Source organism: Thunnus albacares, chromosome 11 (genome assembly GCF_914725855.1).
Source record: "Thunnus albacares chromosome 11, fThuAlb1.1, whole genome shotgun sequence".
Lineage (NCBI taxonomy): Eukaryota > Metazoa > Chordata > Actinopteri > Scombriformes > Scombridae > Thunnus > Thunnus albacares.
The window spans coordinates 19,741,969-19,763,402 of NC_058116.1; the positions used below are offsets into that span (position 1 = coordinate 19,741,969).

Genomic DNA, 21,434 nt, shown 5'->3' on the forward strand with positions numbered 1-21,434 from the left:
TGCCAAACCTCTGAGGGGAAAGTCTCATGAAAGATGCGCTCCCCTACTCTTCTCCATATGGCCTGATTGCACTTACGCTGGGAGACTAATGGTAGTTTTGAACCTAATGACACACACTGTCACATCACATGCCTTGATAAGATTACACAGCTACTAATCAGTTTGACTATTAATTATTCATCTGCATAGTTCATTAACCCGGTGGTGTACAGACAGGATGCAGACATGACAGCTGGAGTTGGGTAAGGTGTGACCTTGGCTTCACATGAGGTTTTGGGGAAATAACTTTATATACCACAGAGATGTTTTTTTTTTTTTTCAGTTGCTCAGCTCATGGCTCCTAGAACGCTAAATATGCAAACTTTAAACACTATCTGACTGACAAGAAGCATGTTTGAGTCCAATTTTGTTGACCGCAGTGGAGTACAAGCTAACAATGAAGAGAAAGTAATGACGTGGCAGAACATAAGAAATCTGATATTTAAAGATCCTCTTCTGACATGTTTTAAGATGATATTTTGAATAATTATCTGTGTCGAACATGGGTTTTTCCACAAAAACAAGTTCTGGCAACTCGTTAAAATCCAAATCCTTGAAATGACTTCTACTTTCTACTTTCGCCCTCATTTGAAAAGTTTTGCTGCTGGACACACGATGTCTCCTACTTCACTGAAAAGTTTATTCTCATTGTATGTGCACTGGAGGCTTCAGGTTTCCAGATCATACTTGTTTAAGGTGAATACTGGACCACAATACTCGTATGTATACACCTTAAAGTCAGATTTAAGGCGAGCACAGAGAAACTTTCTACTTTCAGCAGATGAATGTGAAAACAGACTTCTAGTGTCAAACTTTACACAAACATCCAACTCAAGGAACAAGAAAAACACAGTTTTGAGTGGAGGGAGACTTTTAACACTTCTGATTTTTTGCCTTAGTGAAGAAATTCAAATGTTAAGCTACAGCATATACCGTGAAAATATCACTAGAGCTGCAAAGATTAGTCAATTAATCGATTAGCTGATCGACAGAAAAATAATCGGTAACCATTTTAAAAATTGATTCATAGTTTCTGTCATTTTAAAGCAAAAAATGTCAAACATTCCTCAGTTCCTGGCAGTCATTTGTGATGATTTGCTGATTTTCTAAGTCTTATGTGATAGTAAATTGAATATCTTTGGGTTTTGGACTGTTTGTCTAACAAACCGGGCAATTTGAAGATGTCAGCTTATATTATAGAGAGCCGTGACAGCCATTTTTCATAGTTTTCAGTTGTTTTTATAGACATATAGGAAATAATCAGCAGATGAATCAATAATGAAAATAATCATTAGTTGCAGCTCTAAATATCACACATCCAGATTTTGGGTGAAGGCTTCCCAATGTGGTGACAAGATTGACAAAGTCCAGCTTCAATGAAAGAAAACAAAGCTTTCAAAAAAATGATCAAGCTTGGATTTTTTTATTGTAATCAGCTTGTGTTGTACGCAAGACATGCTCCATGAGACCATGAGCATACGGTATACAGATCAAAACGTGCTTTGCCTTGACAAACATGTAACAATTTCAATGCAGAACTGTCAACAAAACTAAGACTGACTTTCAACACAGCTCATATCCAGTCTGTACAGTTACCAGTAAGGCTACAGAAATGTATCTGGCACTACATTGTGAGCATGAAAGCAGTAGTTACATCCTAATATCAGGTTTTTAATTGCTGGTTTGACTTGAATTCCAACAGCTTGTTTCCTAAACAATGATTAAACCTCAAATCCATCACTGGTATAGAACATATGAACCAAGTCTGCTTCCTAAATCAGGTCCAATATGTATTTATACCATCATCAGAGGTTTATTCCAACTTTCAACATCAAGTATTTACACAATTCAATGCACTCGAAAACTCATTTTCTTTTCAGACAAAATAAATCTTTAAAACATTCAGAAATCCAAACAAAACTAAAAGAAAAACGGCCTTTGTTAACTGAAACTAGGTGATCATCAAAAAATGCTGCTGCGTAGTTATACTGACAAGAACGACAGCCAATACTGAAGCAGTATTACAAGAAATACTTTAGGCGGCTACTGCAAGACTACGAAGCCAGTTGGTCTGCTTGTCAGTCTAAACATAGAGGTAAGTGTCTTCAAGTCTGTGGAAACTTCACATTTGTAATGAAACAGCAGCTGTTAGTTCAGTAGTCCACTTAAAAAGGTCTATGGCAGCCGTGAAGAGTAGTTCAGGAGCTTGTAGGCTTGTTCTAAAAATGACTTAAAATTCATGTTGTTGGCATGTCAGTAGAGGATGCTATGCTTTATTTTTTTTTAAGTCAGGCTACAGGTGTTGTGAACAAACTCGTGACTCATCAAATGTAACAAACACAATGTGTTTTCTGTACTTTTTTAGAGATCAGTTATTCATGCACAATAACAAAACTGGAGGAAATAAAAAGGTAATTAATTTTTTTTGATTAAAAAAAAAAAAAAAAAAAGGAGCATTACACTGATGTGACCGTCTACAGACTGTGAGCTGATATCTGATATTAGGCTGAAATGAAAACATGGCCAGTGTTCTCAACTTCAGTGAAGAGTTTTAGTGCACCACAGTCCAAATGCTGATTCAATGTCTTTGAATTAAGTGTTTATTGTAAAGATGTTCCTGGATATCCCTGGAGCTGATTCTGGGAAACTGCTGAATCTGTCGAACTGTTGATGCAAGGCCAGAACTGGAGAATATCTCGATTGGTTAACTGTTAATACTGATGAGTTTAACGTCGTCTGGAGTGACTCCTGTCTCTGCTGTTGCTGTGTCTCCTGTATCTTCGACTGTAACGGCTGTGACTCCTCCTGTCTCTGCTTTTGTTGCTGCTCCTGGAGCTGCCTCTGCTGTATCTTCGGTGACTACGCCTGCGGCTCCTTCCCCTGCTGTAACTCCTCCCGCTGCTGCTCCTGCTCCTGTCCCGGCTGGAGCTGGTGCTCCTGCTGTAGTGGCTGTGGCTGCGCCTCCTGCTGCCGTGGTGACTGGAGCTCCTCCTGTGACGGCTGGAGCTCCTTCTCTTCCTGCTGCTGTGGCTTTGGGAGCGCCTCCTCCTGCCCCGGCTCTGGGAGCTCCTCTCTCTTTGGGAGCGGTCTCGGTCTCTCGCTCCCTCCAGGTTGTGTCTGCTCCTCGCCACGTCTTCCCTCCTCCGCTCCCTTTCCTTCTTCCTATCTGTTGCTCTGTTTTTCCCTGAAACTTGGGAGTGAACACTAGATTTGGACACCTGCCTCTCTTTGCCCTCAACCGCCTTCACCCCGTTCAGTCGGCCCAGAGCTCCCATCATCGCATCATCGCCGCCAGGATCTGAAGCCTCCTCTCTCGTCACAGGCCCGGCCTGGTCCTGCGTGTCAGAGGGTTTGGTGGTTTTCCCGCTGGTCTTCTTCAACATGTTGCAGAGCAGTCTCTCCCTGAGCTCCTTCTCTCGGCGCTGGAGCTCCAGCGCTCGCTCCTTCTCCACCTCCACCCTCCGCAGCTCCTCCTCCTGTTTGCGTCGACAGGCCTCCAGCTGCTGAAGCCGGGCCAGCTCCTCCTTCTGTCGCGCCTGCTCCTGCCTTTCCTTTTCCTCGCGTTCGGCTCTCTCTTTCTCCTGCTGCTGCTGCTTCAGGGCCTGTGGAGGAAGAGGAGACGGTGTAGGTAAAGATAAAAGAAACAAGATGAGAAAAAAAGAAACAATATCCTGTGGGTGACGGTTTGTCACAATTCATTTTACAAGCTGAAGATTAAAGCTTCCTAATATTTCTGCACCAGCATCAAATCTAAAAAAAAAAAATCAGGTTAGTCAGGGCGAGACACTGTGCTACGAGACTTCAGGCCACTATGAAACAATATCACGGTGTCTTCAGATTCATTTTCCTTTGCAAAACCAAACAAGCTCTTTATTAAGCAGTATAAAATTTATGAAAAATTCTACTATTGTTAAACAGGCACAGACGACTAGCTGGGTTCTCTCTACCAAAATCCACCTATTTTGTTATGCTAAATGCTAAATTTACACTCCTTACTGTGATACATTTTGTTAAAACTATGCTCAGGTGAAGTTCAGTAACACTGCATGTTTGTAGGTCCAAAAGTCCTAAATCAGAAGTGTATTGCTGTGTACCAGATGGATGTATGTACACTGATTCAGAGGTGTTTTGTGTATCTTCGTGTACCTTGGCTCTGGCCAGTAGCTCAGCGATGAGCCGTATAGATTCCAGGTTACGTTGAGCGAGCAGCAGTCGCCTCTCCTCCATGGCGATCTTCATCTGCAGCTTCTTCTGCTCTTCCTCCTGCTGTCGCCTCACCCTCTTCAGGTTCCTTCTCTCCTCTCTCTCCCGCAGTTTCTGCTCTCGCTTCCGCAGCCTCTCCTCCTTCCTCCTCTCCTTCTCCTCCTCTTCCTGCTCCTTCTGTTTCCTGGAAAAAAAAAAGTAAAAGTTTGGCATCTGTGAGAATCTGATATATTAGCAATTTTAGGCTCAAACAGTGCTGGGTAGCGATGCATGGTTACTTTTCTTAGTACTAAGCAGAGTGAAAAATTAATAGTTCAGGTCTGGCAATAATGATATATTCATCTGCCAAAACAAAAATGTAACTTCCATCATACCGATAACGCTCGATTAATGTTCTTGATATTAAGCTGTTGTCTCTCACAGGAAGGTAGTTAACAGTAGATTAGATGTGGATGAGAAAAAGTTATCATTCTCTCAATGAAGTATTGTCTCTGTTTAAAAAAAGAAGCACTGAAATGGATTTTCTGACATTTTAAAAATTACTTCTGGCTCCAAAATATTTACATATTGCTCAGTTTAAAACAATAAAACCAAGCAGTTCAGTGAGACTGTCACCTTCTTTAAAATGATGTATAGTAGGTTGCTTTAGATAACTGTAACGTCCTTGTTTTATTCGTCCTGGTCAGGATGATAAAATGTAACTAAACAAGCCGGCTGGAGGATAGTGTCTGGTTACCATGGAGACGACTGAAACCTGTCATCAAAGCATAAATTGAAAACGTTGTGCGACTCTGTAATTTCTACTGAGCGACACTTATCAACCTACCATAAATCAGCCTTGAGGCAAGTAAACTATCTGGGCAGGTGAAGCACTTGTCTCTGTATGGAAATCCTTATTAAAAGTCTATAGTACATTGTGTTTCTACTGTGCACTCTCTTGTTGCTAAGACAGTACCAATGACAGAACTAAAGACATAAAATATCAGTACAAAAAAATGCTTCACCGCATGGTGACGGTTGCCACTGCCTTCACATTGTATCAGGATGACATTAAGTGTAAAAGCAGCGACTACGTTTTCTTGTGTTCAAACTGGGAAGCAAAACATTATAATGCTGTGCTAAACCCAAAAATACAGCATGTAGTTATGTCTCTATTCTTACATTTTAGGGTTAGGATTCATAATTTTATCTAAATTATTACTTTGGATAATTTTATTTGACGGTTGAAATCACAAAAACATGTGATTAATGTTTACATATATTGTTTACTACATTTGACAATGGGTAATTTCTTGTTGACTTAAAACTGTCTTTTCTAATATTTGCTACCTGTTTCTAAGTTTCTACTTTGTCTTTCTCATAAAATATGAATGCACTACTATAAGACGATGGGCTGAGGTTACGTAAATCTTCTGGAGTCGTCTTCTTGTTAAGTTCCAGGTATAAATACATAGCATTCATACATATGTATGCTTATAATGTTTTCTCACTATTAGCATTATATTCAGGTGACTTAATAACTGCCTGTATGAGAGAGTACATGTTATCATGTATCGGGAAGAAGTGAGAGCTTCCATTGTGAAGACACAGGAAGTGGTGTCGTTGTGCACGGAGTGTGTTTTGAACATGGCCGTCGCCAATAAAGTAGTCGTTGTATAACTTCTTGTCGAGTAACGCTTCTGTCGTACCTCTCCTCCTCCTTCCGGCGCTCCTCCTCTTCCTTCTCCCGTCGCTTCTGCTCCTCTCTCTGCCTCTCCAGTTCCTGCAACTTCAGCCTCTCCAGGCTCCTCCTCTTCAGAGCCGACTCGCTCAGGTGCTTGCTGGTGTCAAAGGTCACCTGGAGAAAACGCAAAACACAAAAGCTCAGATGCAGCGCTACTTACGAAAAGATATCTCCAGAAGAATCTCTTCCGAAACCTCTCCCAATGTTTGAGCATCTATCATGACACTCCAATGCAGAGGAAACAGACTCAACAGTCTCGTCAAGGTGGAGAGTAAAATCATCATCATCATTTATGACTGACTTGCTTCACTCTACCAGCTGCATATCAAACTTATATATATAGTAATAAAATCAATAAAGAAAATAAAATCAATAGCTAGATGTTTTATAGTCCACAGGTATAGAGTGATAATTTGATAGTGTAATTATTAGTGTGTATTATAACACAATGTCTTGGTTAAAACAGACACAGTACAATACTGATCAGCGTTATGAGAACTATTATTTACTAAATACTTCACATGCAGGCTTATGTGTTCAGCCAAGAGTTGGTAGAGATTATAAAGAATCCTTATCTTTCTGCAACTTTGTAATTAAACCACAGAAACAATCTACAATTATTTCTTTTGTTCCTCATCTCTTTTATCCAGATCCTCCCTACCTTCTTCTATCCTCATTTAGATTTCACAGTGAGGCTTTATTCTGTGGATTAAGAGACGTGGCTCCCCCCCTCGTCTCATGGTCTGAAATGATGACGATGCAGCTTTAATTCTCATTCCGCTAAAAGGTCTTAAAGCTGTTATGTGACTCTGAACAACACAATTCATCAATCATTGCTGAAAACCTGCTCATCCACAATTTCACTACTGCAGCAGCAACTCGCTCGTGGCCTCAGACATAAAACACGTCTGATATTCCAGATCAAAAATAGCAATGTGTTAAAAAAAAACATCCATGAGTTTGACGGTTTGTCAGATGCCGAAACACAATGAGTCCTTTGTTTCTCCGCCTTGACAATCGGAATTTAAAAAGTAGAGAATCAACGTCAAGTTACAGAGTAATCTCCCAGGAGATGGGTTTAAAAATATTTGGTATTTGTTTGGAGGAGTTAGTGCATGGCAACTTTTTCACCTTGCGTTTTTCTTCTGGAGCCCTCATTATTGGCAGTATGTCAGTGGCCTGATTGACATTAATGAGGGGTTTCTGTTTTTTCATGAAGTGCTAATAAAGTGTTGGTGTGAACACGACCATATCCCCAGCCGTGACTGCAGTTCTCAATATGTTACACTGTGATTAGATCACACAGCATTCACACAGGAACCTTAGGGGAAGAAAAGTTCAGGTCGCGTTTATAAGTGATAAACTGTTTGGCCGGGGTGAAGCCAACATTTAAACAAAGTTTTCCAGTAACATGAGTACAAACATGGCTCTGCTCTGTTCTTCTGCTGTAAGGTATTTCCACTACTCCAGCATGCCAGACTATGACAGTGGATTTATTAGAACACAGGTTCACTATTAGCCTGACTGACCAGTTTCTCTATTGAGGAAAGCAGTTCAAATTTCAAGCACTTAGAAGATGGGATGTCAATTCAACTACCTATAAGAGGGAAATATTTCAGAGGTAATATAAATCACCTCTTAATGTGTTCATGACATAACCATTAACATGTGTAGGTAGTGCTTCACAGTACCTTGATGTTGCAGGCCACTGCCTTTCCATCGTCTCCTTTCAGCATCAGCTTCATGCTGCGTAGAGTGTCCATGGCCTTGGTGAAGCCACAGTACTCCTGATACTGGACGTAAGCCACGAAGTTCAGATGACCCCCAAAACTAAATGTATTGAAGTTCTTGTCTAGCATCTCCTCCCTGTATGGGTCCAGCATGGGGATGTCAACGTTTCGCACCTACAATCAAAAGATTTCACATTTATGAAATCAAATAAAAAGTTATTCTTGGCTCAATTCCCTTATATTAATGATGCGATAATATTCTGAATATGACTTAAGTGATTATGTGCAATATTTAATTATGGTCTACTCAGTCAAATATGCTTATTACAGGAGGGAATAATGCTGGAAAAAAACATTTAGTAATTATAAAATTTGTACAGATATAATGTCATATCAGCCAGCTATGTTATGTTTGCAGCGAAAGCCACATTACATGAGTTGTTTCTAGTTGAACATTACCGTTTCTTAAAATAAAGAGACTAACAAATGACATATGTGAAATCTGTATTCAAGTTAGTTAAAACATAGAAAATGAGAAACAGACAGATGTCGAACCTTGCCAAACATCTGGAAGACAGAGATGAGGACCTCTTCAGAGGGGCGGTCTGGGTACTGGCTGTCTTTCTGGCTGAACCAGCGGCAAGGGAGCCCTTCCAGGTGAATGGTATCGGGCCTTTCTCCCGGCACAGTCTCATTCATGTCCTTGGCATCTCGGAAGAAGGAGTCCCAGTCATGTCGTGTAGGGAAGTCCACCTTGTTCTCTACTGCACGAACCTGAGGAAAGACACACAGTTGTTAGGTACACCTAATAAAAATGAATGCATTCCAAAGGCCCTGACAATGGAATAAACTGCAATAAAGCTTTCATTCTTGAAGGTTATCATGTTTTTATTGACATAGTTTTAAGATGGACAGACACTGCATTGTAATTAGTCTTGTACATTGTGTTAAATCACACTACACATTTTAATCATCTTTCCTGCACAGCCAAGACCTGCAACTTTTGTGCAAACAATACAAACAAAAAGACAAAAGAGACAAAAAGAGAGAAAGACAATGCTGCATTGTTCAAAATCTACTATGAATGGAAAGTAAGAAAAAAAAAAGAAAAATACAGAGCCACAGATGGCTGGAAGATGTAGACAATGTGGTCTGTCCTGCAGCTAAGTTCAGTTTTATATCACAGCAGTCTCAAACAAGACTGCAGTTTTAGCCATAACACGTACTAGTGATAACTCCAATAATATTAATACAAGCTCACTATAGTTTAAAATTGATCCTTTGTCAGCAGCTACGAGGGAAATTGGACCATGGAACTGCTCACACTGCAAGACAGCAGACAGAAATTTTTGGACATGCCAAAAGTCCAACCGATTGTCCGAGAGCCAGGTCATTGATCATGTCATGACGCCAATTAAATGACAACCAATCTGGCAGAAATTCAGCTGGATTCTACAATTAGTCAGGACGACCAATTACGATGTCTGTCTGGCTATAAAGGCATGTTGACTCAACTTAATGGTCATGATGGAGGCTGTAAATCTAAGAGACATTTCTAACATTTAGTTTACTTTCATTGATATAAGTGGAGTGAATAAAATATTAACACCTTTGTATAACACAATGCAAACTGACCACAGAGAAATCAATTATACGGTAGGTGCTGAAAACAGCAAATAACCACCACAAGATCTGTGCTCCACTGTAAAGACAACCTTACCTTCAGTACATCAGTAAATCCACTTAGTTTGATGCTCTTCCCATCCAGACGACTCAGCAGGCTCTTGACCACCGTCTTGTTTTCCACCTCGCCCTCAAAACGGATGAAGTCCATGGTGCTTTTAGAGATCCGCAGGACTGAAAACTGCTCGGGAGCTACCATGGCCTTTACCCTCTCCATTACTTCCCAGTTGGAGATGCTCTTACCTGGCAGCTTCAGTTGGGGCAGCGCCACACTGACGGTCATTTTGGCAATGGGCTTGAGGTACAGGTTGTACTCAGCGGAGAGGCACACTGCCTCTGTGGTATCATGGACAATGGTGGTCATGTTGTAGACAGGTTGGGAAGCTGTTGGAAGTTTGGAGACAAGACTGTTAATACATATTAAGCTATCGTCTCGAAATTAACATGACTTTGTTACATTTATATAAAATAGGCTATAACTGCACTGCCAACTTATAGGCTACGGTTGGTTTCCTTCATGATAAGAAATGTTACGAGAGGTGAATGTGTCTTGCTGAGGACAATTTAACTTATGTAAATGGTTAGTGTAGATAATAAACACAGATACGTATATATTGATTAAAGTAAAATTGAACGGCTGTGTCATTTGTCATCTTGCATTTTTAATATAAGAGGTGAGTCAGGTTTTGGTAAAAGCTATTCAACAAAATTTGACACCCCCCCCCCCCCCAGTCTCTCCCCTTTTGCCACTAGTTACAAATGACTTTATACATATGTAGTAGAGGTCCAGATATGCCAACCAAGTGCATCTGGTGTGTCACATCTTGCATTTTTAATATAAGAAGGTCAGATTTTGGTAGATGTAAAAACTGGCCCAACAAAATTTGACTCCCCTCAATCTCTCTCCTGTTGCCACTAGTGACAAATGGGTCCACAAAGAGATTTTGGTTTGCGTCACACCTTGAATTGTTTAATATAGCCTAAGAGGGGACTTGAATCCCCTTTAATTTAATGAAACTTGCGAAACGAAATTAAGTGAAACGAAATCCCTCATGAAACCGTCTCCCTGCCGATTTCCTATTCTATCATTATTCATTTATCCTGCAGTAAACCGAAGACAATAAGTCTGTTACCAGTAAACATATTTAAACCGAAGCGGAGATCGCGAGCTTGTGGATTGAAGTGTGTGCGCGTTCACGCGAATAGGAATCAATTCTGCGGGGTAGTCGGGAAATTCTATTACACCGTCACTACGCGCAACGGCTCTGGTGCAACCACAACACGTTCGGCTAAAAGTCGCCAGCTCACACGGTCACTCGTTAAACCGAAACACCGGGTGTATCAGTTACATTCAACGCTGTTCATGTTGGCTCTATTACCTAACGACTAATTTCAAGTAACGCTAAAGGAGCACCGTAGTTTAACTTAAACCATGGCGACTAAACGCTACCAAAGTATAGTTTCTAGCTAACGCGTAAATGATCTTATGAATAACCATTAAACAGTACAGCTGCTGGTAAACTTCAGCTAGCGTTAAACATTCAAAGGGAAACACGATGTAATGAAGAGGGCTGTTACGCTAAATGTAATTCACAAGCGGCATGGCTAACGTTTGACCATGTTTTTATTCCAGAAAACTTGACTTTTAACATTAACCTTGGTTACGTTAAAACTAGACAGGTTCATAACAACAACAGCTAACACTTATGTTGTCTCTAGTTAGCTTACGTTAGGCTAGTTAGCTTCAAGTGTTACTGCATACTTTTAGCTTTTCGACACCGTCCGTCTACATAAAGTTATTCTAACGTCAGTTATCACGATGTATTAAGCTGCCACCTACCCAACATCAGTTAGCCTCCTGGTAAAAAAAAAAATCAACAAACTTATACTGATGATATTATGTAGAGCCAAACACTGCAGGGAAACAATCCAACTGCATGCCACTTCCGCATGCAGTCAACTTTGCCCTTAAAAAGAACCAACGTGCAGCATAATGTAGTGGCATTATTTCAGAACAGCGACACCGTGTGGAATAATGTATATGTATAAACTCACAGAGCACTTTATTAGGAACAGCTGTCCGATCTAATGCAATTAGTGTGATTCAAGAGATTCAAGAGCTTTATTGTCACATGCACAGCAACAGAGCAGATGGCAACATTGGAGGCAGTGAAATTTGGCTTCACTGAGCTCGAATTCCAGTTAGACTATATAATAAAAATATTTTTTTTTAAAAAGAGAGAGAGAAGAGGAAGAAGAGAGACAGATTCAAAAACATAAAAATATACATTATATTGCACATTGGTGCGCAGTTGTGGTATTGCACATAAGTGGTAAATAGATATTGCACATAAGTGATGGGTGATAAATGCATCTGATAAAAATATTAATATTGTCTAGTAGGGAAGAAAGTGTACATGTTTGGAGAGGAAGAGCGAGAGAGAGAGAGGAAGCGAGAAAGAGACTGTCTGTGTGTGTGTGTCCCAGAGTTCAGCAGTCTGATGGTTTGTGGATAGAAGCTCTCTCTGAGCCTGCTGGATCTGGCTCTGATGCTTCTATACCGCTTGCTTGATGGTATCAGTGGAAGGGGTCTGTAGCTGGAGTGGTTGGGGTCTTCAATGATTTTTCCAGCTTTCCTCATGCTCTTCTGGAGATAGAGGTCCTGCATAGCACTTCAGACCTAGTGATGCACTGAGCACCTTTGAAGACTCTCTGCTGGGCTTTGCAGTCCTGCTTGGAGCTGCCCTCATACCTGGCCGTGATGCAGTCAGAGAGGATACTCTCAATAGTGCATCTGTAAAAAGTGTAGAGTGCATTTTATTGAAAAGTTTTCCTAATATTTTGTCCCCATCATGTATGTTAATGGAGTGGACAAAACATTAGGAGCACTTTTCAATATAATGCACTTCAGCACACCACCACCACCCACTACGACCTCAATAATAAACATAAAGTAGAATTACCACCTTTCTGACAATGTCATCAAAAACTGAAGATGTATAAGCTTCATAAATGTAGAATTTATGGCAGAACTTATATTAGATTGCATTAGATTGTTCCCAATAAAGTGCTCTGTGAGTGTATATACAGTATTATCATTATTATTAGTAGCAGTAGTAATAGTAGCAGTAGTGATAGTGGTGAAGATGATGTTTTCCATGCTCTGTTTGATATCATCTGAATAAACTGTACTCTTTAGGACAGCAACTAACAATTATTTTTATTATTGAACAATCTGCAGATAATTTTCTTGATTAAATGATAAAATACAGGCAAAAACAGCTCTTTTTTCTCCAGAGGTGACACCTTCAGATTGCTTGACTTGTCACACCAACTGTCCAAAACCCAAAGATATTCAATTTACATTGATAAGTGTTAAGGAACACATCTTCACATTTGAGAAGCTGGAACCATCAAATTTCTGGCATTTTTGCTTGAAAAATGACTGAAATGATTGTCAAAATAATTATTTTCTGTTATAATAGGAGATCAGCAGCCTTCATATGTGGGGAAACTTCCTTGGGGAATCATCCCATCCCCACTTTGCACTGACTGGTATCCATAGCACTCTATTTATATATAATATTCACTTTAAAATATGCACTTTGGTTATTGCACTTATTATTGTTAATATATACTCTGTCAATGTGCACTTTATACTTTTTCCTTTTTAGTTTTTTCTAACTGTTGTGTCATTTTATCATGTGTTATCCTGTGATGTGTGTGCTTGAACTTCTTTGAATTGAACTCAATCAACCAACTAATCAATTATTCGACTAATGATTTTAGACATGACCCTTACAACCACATCCTATATTTCATCACAGGACTGACGCCAATGTGTCATGAGACAAAAGAGAAGTCAGCTGACAGTGCGCATTTCTCACTTGTTTGATGTGTGTTTAGCCCTGCTAGTCAGAAGTTACTGTAGGCTTTGTATGAATGTTTGTCATTAACACTGTGGTAACTGTTTGGGGAAAGAGCGAGAGATGTGCTTAGATTGGACATGGATTAGTCCAACAGTGGAGGCCCCGGGCAAAAAAAGTTGGCACCATTTCCCTGAAAAGATGGCAGAGGAATTTACATAATAGGCATTACTCCCTTCACTGTGTATGTAGGTCAGTAGCTGCAGTCAGACAGCCTCTCTGCTCTGTCCCCATCAGTAGTCATCTAAAAGATAGGCTGCCTAAGGCAACACGACTATAGAAACCACAGGCCCAGGAAAAAGCTCAGCCTTTAAGTGACCTCTATAAATCTTTTTTGACTGGATGAGGGAAATAACAGAGACAAGAGAGCATCAAAAGAGCCAACTCTGACTTTAGAGCATTTACATTTACCAAGGCAACACATATGTAATATGTAATGGCTGTTTACATGTCATCTTTATATGGTTGATTTGTTCTGATGAACATGAGGCTGAGGACAGGGCGAGAAAACAAGCCAGAAGAGCATCATCATGCCACAAGCGGAAAGTTGAAGCTGCGGCCATGTGTTCTGTTTGAGGCGCTGAGTATACTGGAAATGTACCACATCCCTCTCACATAACTTCCTCTATATTTCCCATGTGACATACTGGGGATAATATGCTCAACCACATGCCTAATGAAACATATCAGAACAGCTTGTCCTCTGTTACATCTTATGTGTAATATACTAACAAAACTTGGTTAAATTTTGTGTCTTTCATCCTAACACTAACAAGATTTTGACCTAAATTAGATCAGTGTAGACTTGAGATCACTCAGAGGGTATTTGGTCTGTTAAACAACTAAAATACACACACAGACACTCACACAAACACACACAACAGGTGCAGAATGAGGACTGGCTGTGAATATATCGGGTGCAGTGTTACACGGGCAGCTTGTGGACAGGAAGCTGTGGATCTTCTGTAAATGCCGGACCAAAGCTGGCACAGGGGGTCATCAGATCATCAATTATTCAGCACCACCAGACAAGGACAATCACTTGGTGTCAGCAGGCATGACAGATGAAATAGCCTGCTTCGTTTGAGGGCTTTAGTCCATTCTGTCTGGATTCCACGCCAGTGTCCAGAGAAGGCTTATCATATTGTTTTGATTTGTTATCGTGACTTTATTAAGAGTATCAGTCCTCAAAATCTCGTGTCAAACTCTGGCTACTGACACTGTGTTTCTTAAATTCCGTAAGTGTGTCTACTTGCGTAATTGTAACAGTTCAGTTTGTGATATACTTCATCTGAGCATTGATTTGAACTCAACTGAGCATTAAGTTTAGTTTTATGCTAACACATGTTGCTTTATTTCATAATTAAGGATGAGACATGAGGAAAAAGGTGACAGTGGCTCAGTAACTCTGCATGGTGTTTTCTCACCACACAGTATAATAACTTCACAGTATTTAACAAGTAAGACAGACACGATGACTTACAGACATGAAAATCGACAGTGCACAGCATTTACATTTCCTCTATTCATGCTTCATCTGAAAAAGTGACTTCAAGGTACATCTGTATAATTCATTTCTACATCAAAGGTGTCGACCACACAATTACACGAAGCCCTATGATTTGAGTACAAAGGCTACAGCCCAGAATACAAAGGGGACATTCATGAAATCAAGGATGCATCAATGAGCTACTGATGCAATACTCAGAAATTGTAAGAAAAGTCACCATACTTGGGAAAACAGTCAAAAAGTCACTGTGCACCTAAGCTAAACATACAGTATATTCTGGTGTTACTATTCAGAGATGACGCAGACATGATTCATGAGTTAATGATTGTGTAGACAAATACAAGAGGCCAACCTAGGCCTTTTTTTTACATATCAAATCGAATCCAGTGTAATAAGATGGATATGAAATAGTTTGTTTGGTTGCATATTTACTGTAGAACTGATCACTGCTATGCTGGTTGTCTATGAAAAGACATTAACCTGAACTTATCTGAGAATAGCCAATTCACATTACTTATTTACTTGATGTATTGTATCTATGTCTTGGGGATCGAAATAGATACTTAATGAAATAGTGAAATGAAAATTGGGAATCTGTAACCATTTAAAATTATCTTTTGAAACTGAATATCAGCACAAAAATGATGCAATCTGCCATCAGAGACCCATATTGATTAAACCCCAATCACAAAGAGGAAATATAACAATGAGAGAACCAGATTTGGAAGATTTGAGGTACATTATAGTCAGTCTAAAAAGTTATATAAACAGTAATGTCTCTCACTGTGCTTCCACCATGTGAAACAGTCCTACTGTGTAACTGATCAGTGTCTTTATATAGGTAATTGGATCTGACTAAAGCCATGGCAGCCTGGAAATATCCCCCCTATCAGTGTAACTAACCAGCACTTAATCACCCTTTTAACTCTGTTTCGGTGAAAACGATCTATTAACAAAAGTAAAATGTACAGGAAAAAAAATTACATTATGTCATTTGTGCTTTTATACTGTTTATACAATAGATTTTACATCTGAAAGGTGTAAGAATTAGATTAATTACCCTCCTATATTGTGTCTAGAATATTAACATATACTGTAAGTATGACATGGGATTAAGAACAGCTGTCATGGTTTTAGTTTCAGCAATTTCCTCCCATGATCACAAACTATCTTCAAAGTGACAAAGTGCAAACATGACGACTGTACATTTACGGTTTTGGACATACAAGAATTCTGTGGTAACAAGTTTTTGAATATTAAAATCTGCTACTTAAAAACATTCACATCACAGAAATTTAGTAAAAAAAACAAAACTCAGCACCATCCAATCAAAGGAGGTTGAAATATAGAAAATTAGTTGTATAAATATATTACTTCACTTTCCCAACAGAAAAACGATTTTGGGTAATTGTGTTGGAAACCTAAGTGCTGTGTTCAAATCTCTCACCACTGTGAGTCAAAAGCTGAAGTTAAAAGCTTTTACAATCCTGCCCGTTGATTTTGCATTTGTGTGAACATGGTTCTTGTGTAAGGTATTAAACTAAGACACCTGGTGTAGTGTTTGCAACCTGCTCTAACAAAGAGCCTAAAAACTGTATAGAAAACCCCATTAACACCAAAAATCTTGTTCAAAACTCAATTCTGAACTCAGTTAATTGTTCTACAAATAAAATAAAATGCTACGTGAACTGTGCCCTCCCCTCAGTGATTGACAGAAACCTAAAAACTGCAATAGGAACAAAAATAAATTATATTTTTACTTACTAATTTGAACTCTAATAATAAAAACTTTAAAATCAGTGTGACACTATGTATTTGGATGTATACTATTAACTCTGGTTATAAAAATGTCTGACCTGTCAGCTTATAAAGGTGAGTAAACTGTATTCTGTAAGTCAAAACATGTCAGACTGGTTTACATCTCTGTATCGCTGGTTCAGAGTGGTGCAACTTCATCCAAACAGGTTGGACAGCGGTCGGGTTCGTAGAGGACTGCAGGGTAGCTCCTCACCTCTTCCCACCTCCCCCGTGTCCCTGAAGGAGGCGCTGTGGATGATCTGGGCTCGGTGGCGTCCCCGATGCAGCCGCGCGTTCAGCTTGCTCAGAGACGACTTCCTCTGCATCCCCCCCTTAGTCCTCCCATTCCCGACCGCCTCCTCTGCTGCCTCAGCCGGTGGGTTCAGGAGGCGCAGAGGGTTCAGATTGCCCTGGAGCACTCTGGGAAACCGCCAGCCACGCCCTCCACCGCTGATGCCATTAGTGTTTTCGTTGTCTGATTCAGCTCCTGGAGAGGTGACCACTCCCTCCTCTTGCAGGTCAGCAGCCACTGGTGGGGGGAGGTACTGGATGGCTCGCCTCCCACTGTAGTCTCTCGCCTCAGGGTCTGCCTCCCAGTCTGACAGCAACACGCGGACCACCTGTCAATCACAGCACATCAAGTATAAGGAAAACTTCAGACACTAATGTCGTCTTTCACTGTCAGTCATGCAGATTTTATAGGTTTAGGATTTCTCTGATAGCAATACTGTACATGTGTGCTTATCAGCTGAAAATGATATGAAACTGTGGCTCATTAATAATTAAACATCTTAACATTAGGATATTAGTTTACTTCTCTGTTGCTGTCTCGTCATGTCTGTCTTGATCAGTTATTCAGGTCCTTAATTAGTGCTAGGTGGCATGGACAAAATCAAATATCATGATATTTTTGACCAAATACCTCGATATCGATATTGCGACAGTATTGTAGGGATGACTATTGGTGCTTTCACAAAATATTTACACAATGAGATTTTTGATAAATACTCATCAGTAATGGATATAATGACTAAGTGGTTAAAGGCAAAAAATAGAACAGCTAGAACAGTCTGGTAAATTCAAAAGATTACATCACTTATTGTAACGCAGCCTTAAAAACCAGGAAAAGACAACACTTATGCCATATCATTACAATATCCAAAATCTAAAATGATATCTAGTCTCATATCACAATATCGATATGATATCGATATATTGCCCAGCCCTATGTATAATGCTGACGCATTATTTTCCATTGTATGTACAGGCTCATTTACAATTTTTTCTCTGGCGATGAATGAGCTTTGTCCCTGTCAAATAAAATAATACATTGAAAAAAAAAACCAATAACCCCTGAACTCATAATTGTAATATCAGCACATCAGTCCTCACTACAGGATGTCACCTCAACATAAAAATAACATATTTTCCTTGATAGATAATTTTCAATGTCATGGTGAAAGCCAAATTACAACCATTTGTTTTTTCTTGGATTTTTCTATCATCATTACTTTTATTTATCTTTCTGGAAAATAAGGTATGTGTGAGACTCCATGCTGGTACACTTCTGACAGGTTCTTGTTATATTACCTCCTGCTACTCTAATTTTAAGTTTAGAAGTTGATGTAAGGACAAGTTTATTGCTTTCCTATGACAAGAGCACAGCCGGCATGCTTTCCTGTTTAAGTCCCACCAAAGGAAATGAACAGGCTCCTCTGAACTCAAATCCAGTAAAACATCCCTTTTAGGGAAGCATTTAGGCAGTTAGTCAAATTTTTAAATTTGTCAAACTGTGACATTCAGGTAGGGGTTATCAGAAACTTCCTTTCAATATTTAGGACTAAATTAACGGCAAGCGGAAACCCCTCCTGCAAGAAAATCTTTATCTATAAACAAGGTTACAACTTTAAATATTAATTAATTCATTGTTGTGAAAACTTGTTGTTAGAGAATTAGGTTACTTCATCCTTTTTCCAGATCATTTACTTTGTTTTGAAGAGGACCTTTAATTTTCCTTTTGTAGTAGAGTTTAGACAATTATCTGCTGCTTCACTGAGCAGGTAACACATGACACCCAACTACCACCACCATCAATGCAACCTACCTGTGTGTGTCCATGCATGGCTGCCAGGTGTAGAGGTGTGTATCCAGCACTCGATCGGACATTAATGTTCACAGGCACAGCATTCTCCTTGGCGAAGGCCAGCAGTTGGGAGAGCAGCTCAGCTTTGCCTTGCTTAGCCGCCCAGTGGAGGCAAGTAAAGCCGGTCACAAAGTCTCTCTTGGCCACCAGGCTGGGTTCAACAGCTAGCAGGGGCTGCAGGCTTTCCCACAGGCCGTCTGAAGCGCACAGCATCCACTCGTGCTCTAGCGGATCCAGGGTCACTGAGGCACAGTCCTCGTCAGTAGCTGAGGAGAGGAGCGATGTAGAGTCACCATCGCTTCTCACAGAGTCCCGGAGGCGTGAGCCACGGTTGATCAGAGACCTTCGAACCTGCAGAGGGAAGAACATGAGTGAAAGAGGTGCACACTTTACAAAATTCTTTTTTTTTTGACACCAGATAATAGTTCTTTAGTGTTATGCCACTGCCCATGGCTAGCATTTGCAAAAAACGGAGTATCCTACCTGAGGAGAACTACTCATCATCAGCTCTATGAAGTTCCTGCGGCTTCCCTTAGGGGTGTTGATATCGCCAACAGGGTCCAGCCCCTCCAAGGCGCTGTCTTCAGATAGGCAGCTGGTCAGCATGGCCCGCTGGGACCCTTTGGACACCCTTCGCGCTCCTCTTGCTTGCTGGCTGTGGGACCCTCCAGGGTGTGCCTGGTCCAAATCTGGCATCCCAATAACTGGGGCTGACTCTCGCCTCCTTCTGTCTCTCAGCTTCACCTCCCCTCCTCCAGCAGAAGCAGGACTCATTGTGTTGGTCTTATTATTCTGGGAGGGGGCTGCAAGTTGCTCATTGCCGTTTGACTGCTTGTCATTGTCCAGACTGGCAGCTAGTGGGCTGGAAGCTCCTGTAAAACCATTGAACATGTTTTTTTTTCCTCTCATTGCCACCCAGCTCTGATATTGCATGACAGTTTGTACATACTGGAGCACTGAAAATGGATGCACTGGTTGTTCCCAAACTGTTGGGACTCTCACAAAAGGTATACCCAAGATAAATCTGATGGGTCACAATGTGATTAGCAACAGAGAAAAGCAGAAAAAACATATTTCTGCTGCACAAATGTTTACTTCCCTGTTCCATTCCCTTTTTTTTCTTGTGAATTATTGAGCAATTTTGTTTTTTAAGGAAAATTCTTCCTATAAAACAAGTAAAACCTGAATTAATCTTTGGTTAAAAACTGGCCACAACCTTTTCATATGTGCTACCTGTGATGGGTTGCAGGTTGACATTGTTTCATTTCAACGGGTCACAAAGCCATAAAGGTTGGGCACAACTGGCCTATACGACATAACCTAAACATATCCCAAAGCATCAATTAGCCTAACTGTATCCCACACAAGTATGCATGAAAATCCGGTGGTCTTATTATTCTACTTTGTGTCGTCGTTTTCCGAAGGTATTGATAATGGGATTTTGGCAGGTATTGGCCTCCAAAAACAATGGCTAAACCGTGGTACCGGATGTTGTTGTAGCCTAAGTTATTATCCAGTGGGCCGATGTGAGAAATTACATCTGACCAAATAAATAGATAAACAGAAAAAATGATTACACAAAACTAGGTATAGATAACTAATATAAAAATGCCACAATGTTATCAAAAGGTGGGTTGTAAATAAACAAATCCTGGACAATAGAAGTGGATCAAATAAAACGGGGGATCCCTCACCTGTTTGCTCTCCGTTGTCAGGGTTGCCGTTGACATAGTCGTTGTCCTGGAGATTACCGTTACCGTTGCACTCAGCGTGATCGTGGCTCTCTGCGTCCGTTCGCATCACCGACTCCGCTGTGCATTCAGTGTTTAAACATACGAATTTCACGCCGTTTTCCACTTTCACGAAACCCACGGCGTCCACGATGCTTGTCAGCGTCTCACGATCCACCTCTTCCTTCGACGGGTCATTTTCCTCCCAAACTGATAGGAAATGATCGATCAGCTCCATCTGTTGGACCCTCCCTCCTCTCTCCATAAGGAACTCCTGCACAGCTCGCTGCGTGCACTGGGACGCCATCGTCATCCTGAACGGCCCGAGCGGGGCGCGGAGATAGCTGAGTTATATCAGAGCGTTTCGTAATCACTTCATGTTCAAAGCCGCTGTCAGTCACTGATCTCGGGTGAAAACGGATGACAGCATCCTCTCCTCCTGGCCTCCTCTCCTCTCCTCCATGGGCTCGATCAGTGTCCAGCTCTTGCAGATAGGGGTCGCACGTCGCCGGAGCAACCGAGAAAACGGCTCACAGTCATGCTGCGTTCCATTGCACCTCGTAAACTTGTGTGTTCACACCTAAACAAGATGCTATTATTTTTTGATGTAGTTCCCACAGGTTCTCTTTAGGTTCTCTAAGTTTTTAAAGAATTTCGATCTCATAGAAATTAACATTACTTGCTCTAAGCACATTTTTATTAGAAATATTGATATATTGATATTGAATATAGTTATTCAATAACTTTGCTCATGGTGAATTTGCACATCTTTATACTCCTACTCTACCTCATTATATGTTTAAACTTAAGCAACTTTGCACAATTGTCTTATGTATATAGTGTTATCCTATGTTTATATTTTATTATATTTATAGTATATGCTAAGGTTTTTTCTTATATTTTTTATTGAATTATTTTATTTTATTTAGATTTTTGTTCTGTTTTTTTTT

At 40.4% G+C, this 21,434-nt stretch overlaps 2 protein-coding genes across 2 annotated transcripts; both read right to left on the minus strand.

Moving 5' to 3' along the window:
• Window positions 1-1,446: 1,446 nt before the first annotated feature.
• On the minus strand, window positions 1,447-11,358 carry akap17a (A kinase (PRKA) anchor protein 17A). Its single transcript, XM_044366268.1, has 7 exons — window positions 11,219-11,358; window positions 9,416-9,762; window positions 8,251-8,469; window positions 7,657-7,869; window positions 5,931-6,079; window positions 4,186-4,426; window positions 1,447-3,641 (listed from the first exon to the last, which is right to left on the minus strand). Exons 1-7 carry the CDS (start codon window positions 11,223-11,225, stop codon window positions 2,766-2,768), a joined length of 2,052 nt encoding a protein of 683 aa, XP_044222203.1. The 5' UTR covers window positions 11,226-11,358; the 3' UTR covers window positions 1,447-2,765.
• A 3,266-nt stretch (window positions 11,359-14,624) lies between these two features.
• Window positions 14,625-21,317, minus strand: sowahca (sosondowah ankyrin repeat domain family Ca). The gene is made up of 4 exons (XM_044365460.1): window positions 20,449-21,317; window positions 19,238-19,626; window positions 18,716-19,105; window positions 14,625-17,231 (listed from the first exon to the last, which is right to left on the minus strand). Exons 1-4 carry the CDS (start codon window positions 20,795-20,797, stop codon window positions 16,767-16,769), a joined length of 1,593 nt encoding a protein of 530 aa, XP_044221395.1. The 5' UTR covers window positions 20,798-21,317; the 3' UTR covers window positions 14,625-16,766.
• Between the last annotated feature and the right edge of the window lie 117 nt (window positions 21,318-21,434).

Excerpts from the sequence above, each read along its gene's own strand:
- akap17a (XM_044366268.1), bottom strand. Across the intron at positions 8,470-9,415 it reads GATTTACTGATGTACTGAAG|GTTCGTGCAGTAGAGAACAA; the intron begins GTAAGGTTGTCT and ends GTCTTTCCTCAG. Across the intron at positions 6,080-7,656 it reads CAGTGGCCTGCAACATCAAG|GTGACCTTTGACACCAGCAA; the intron begins GTACTGTGAAGC and ends CGTTTTCTCCAG.
- sowahca (XM_044365460.1), bottom strand. The coding sequence starts at position 20,797 with ATGACGATGGCGTCCCAGTGCACGCAGCGAGCTGTGCAGGAGTTCCTT. Across the intron at positions 19,627-20,448 it reads TGACAACGGAGAGCAAACAG|GAGCTTCCAGCCCACTAGCT; the intron begins GTGAGGGATCCC and ends ATGGTTTTACAG. Across the intron at positions 19,106-19,237 it reads TGATGAGTAGTTCTCCTCAG|GTTCGAAGGTCTCTGATCAA; the intron begins GTAGGATACTCC and ends TTCCCTCTGCAG.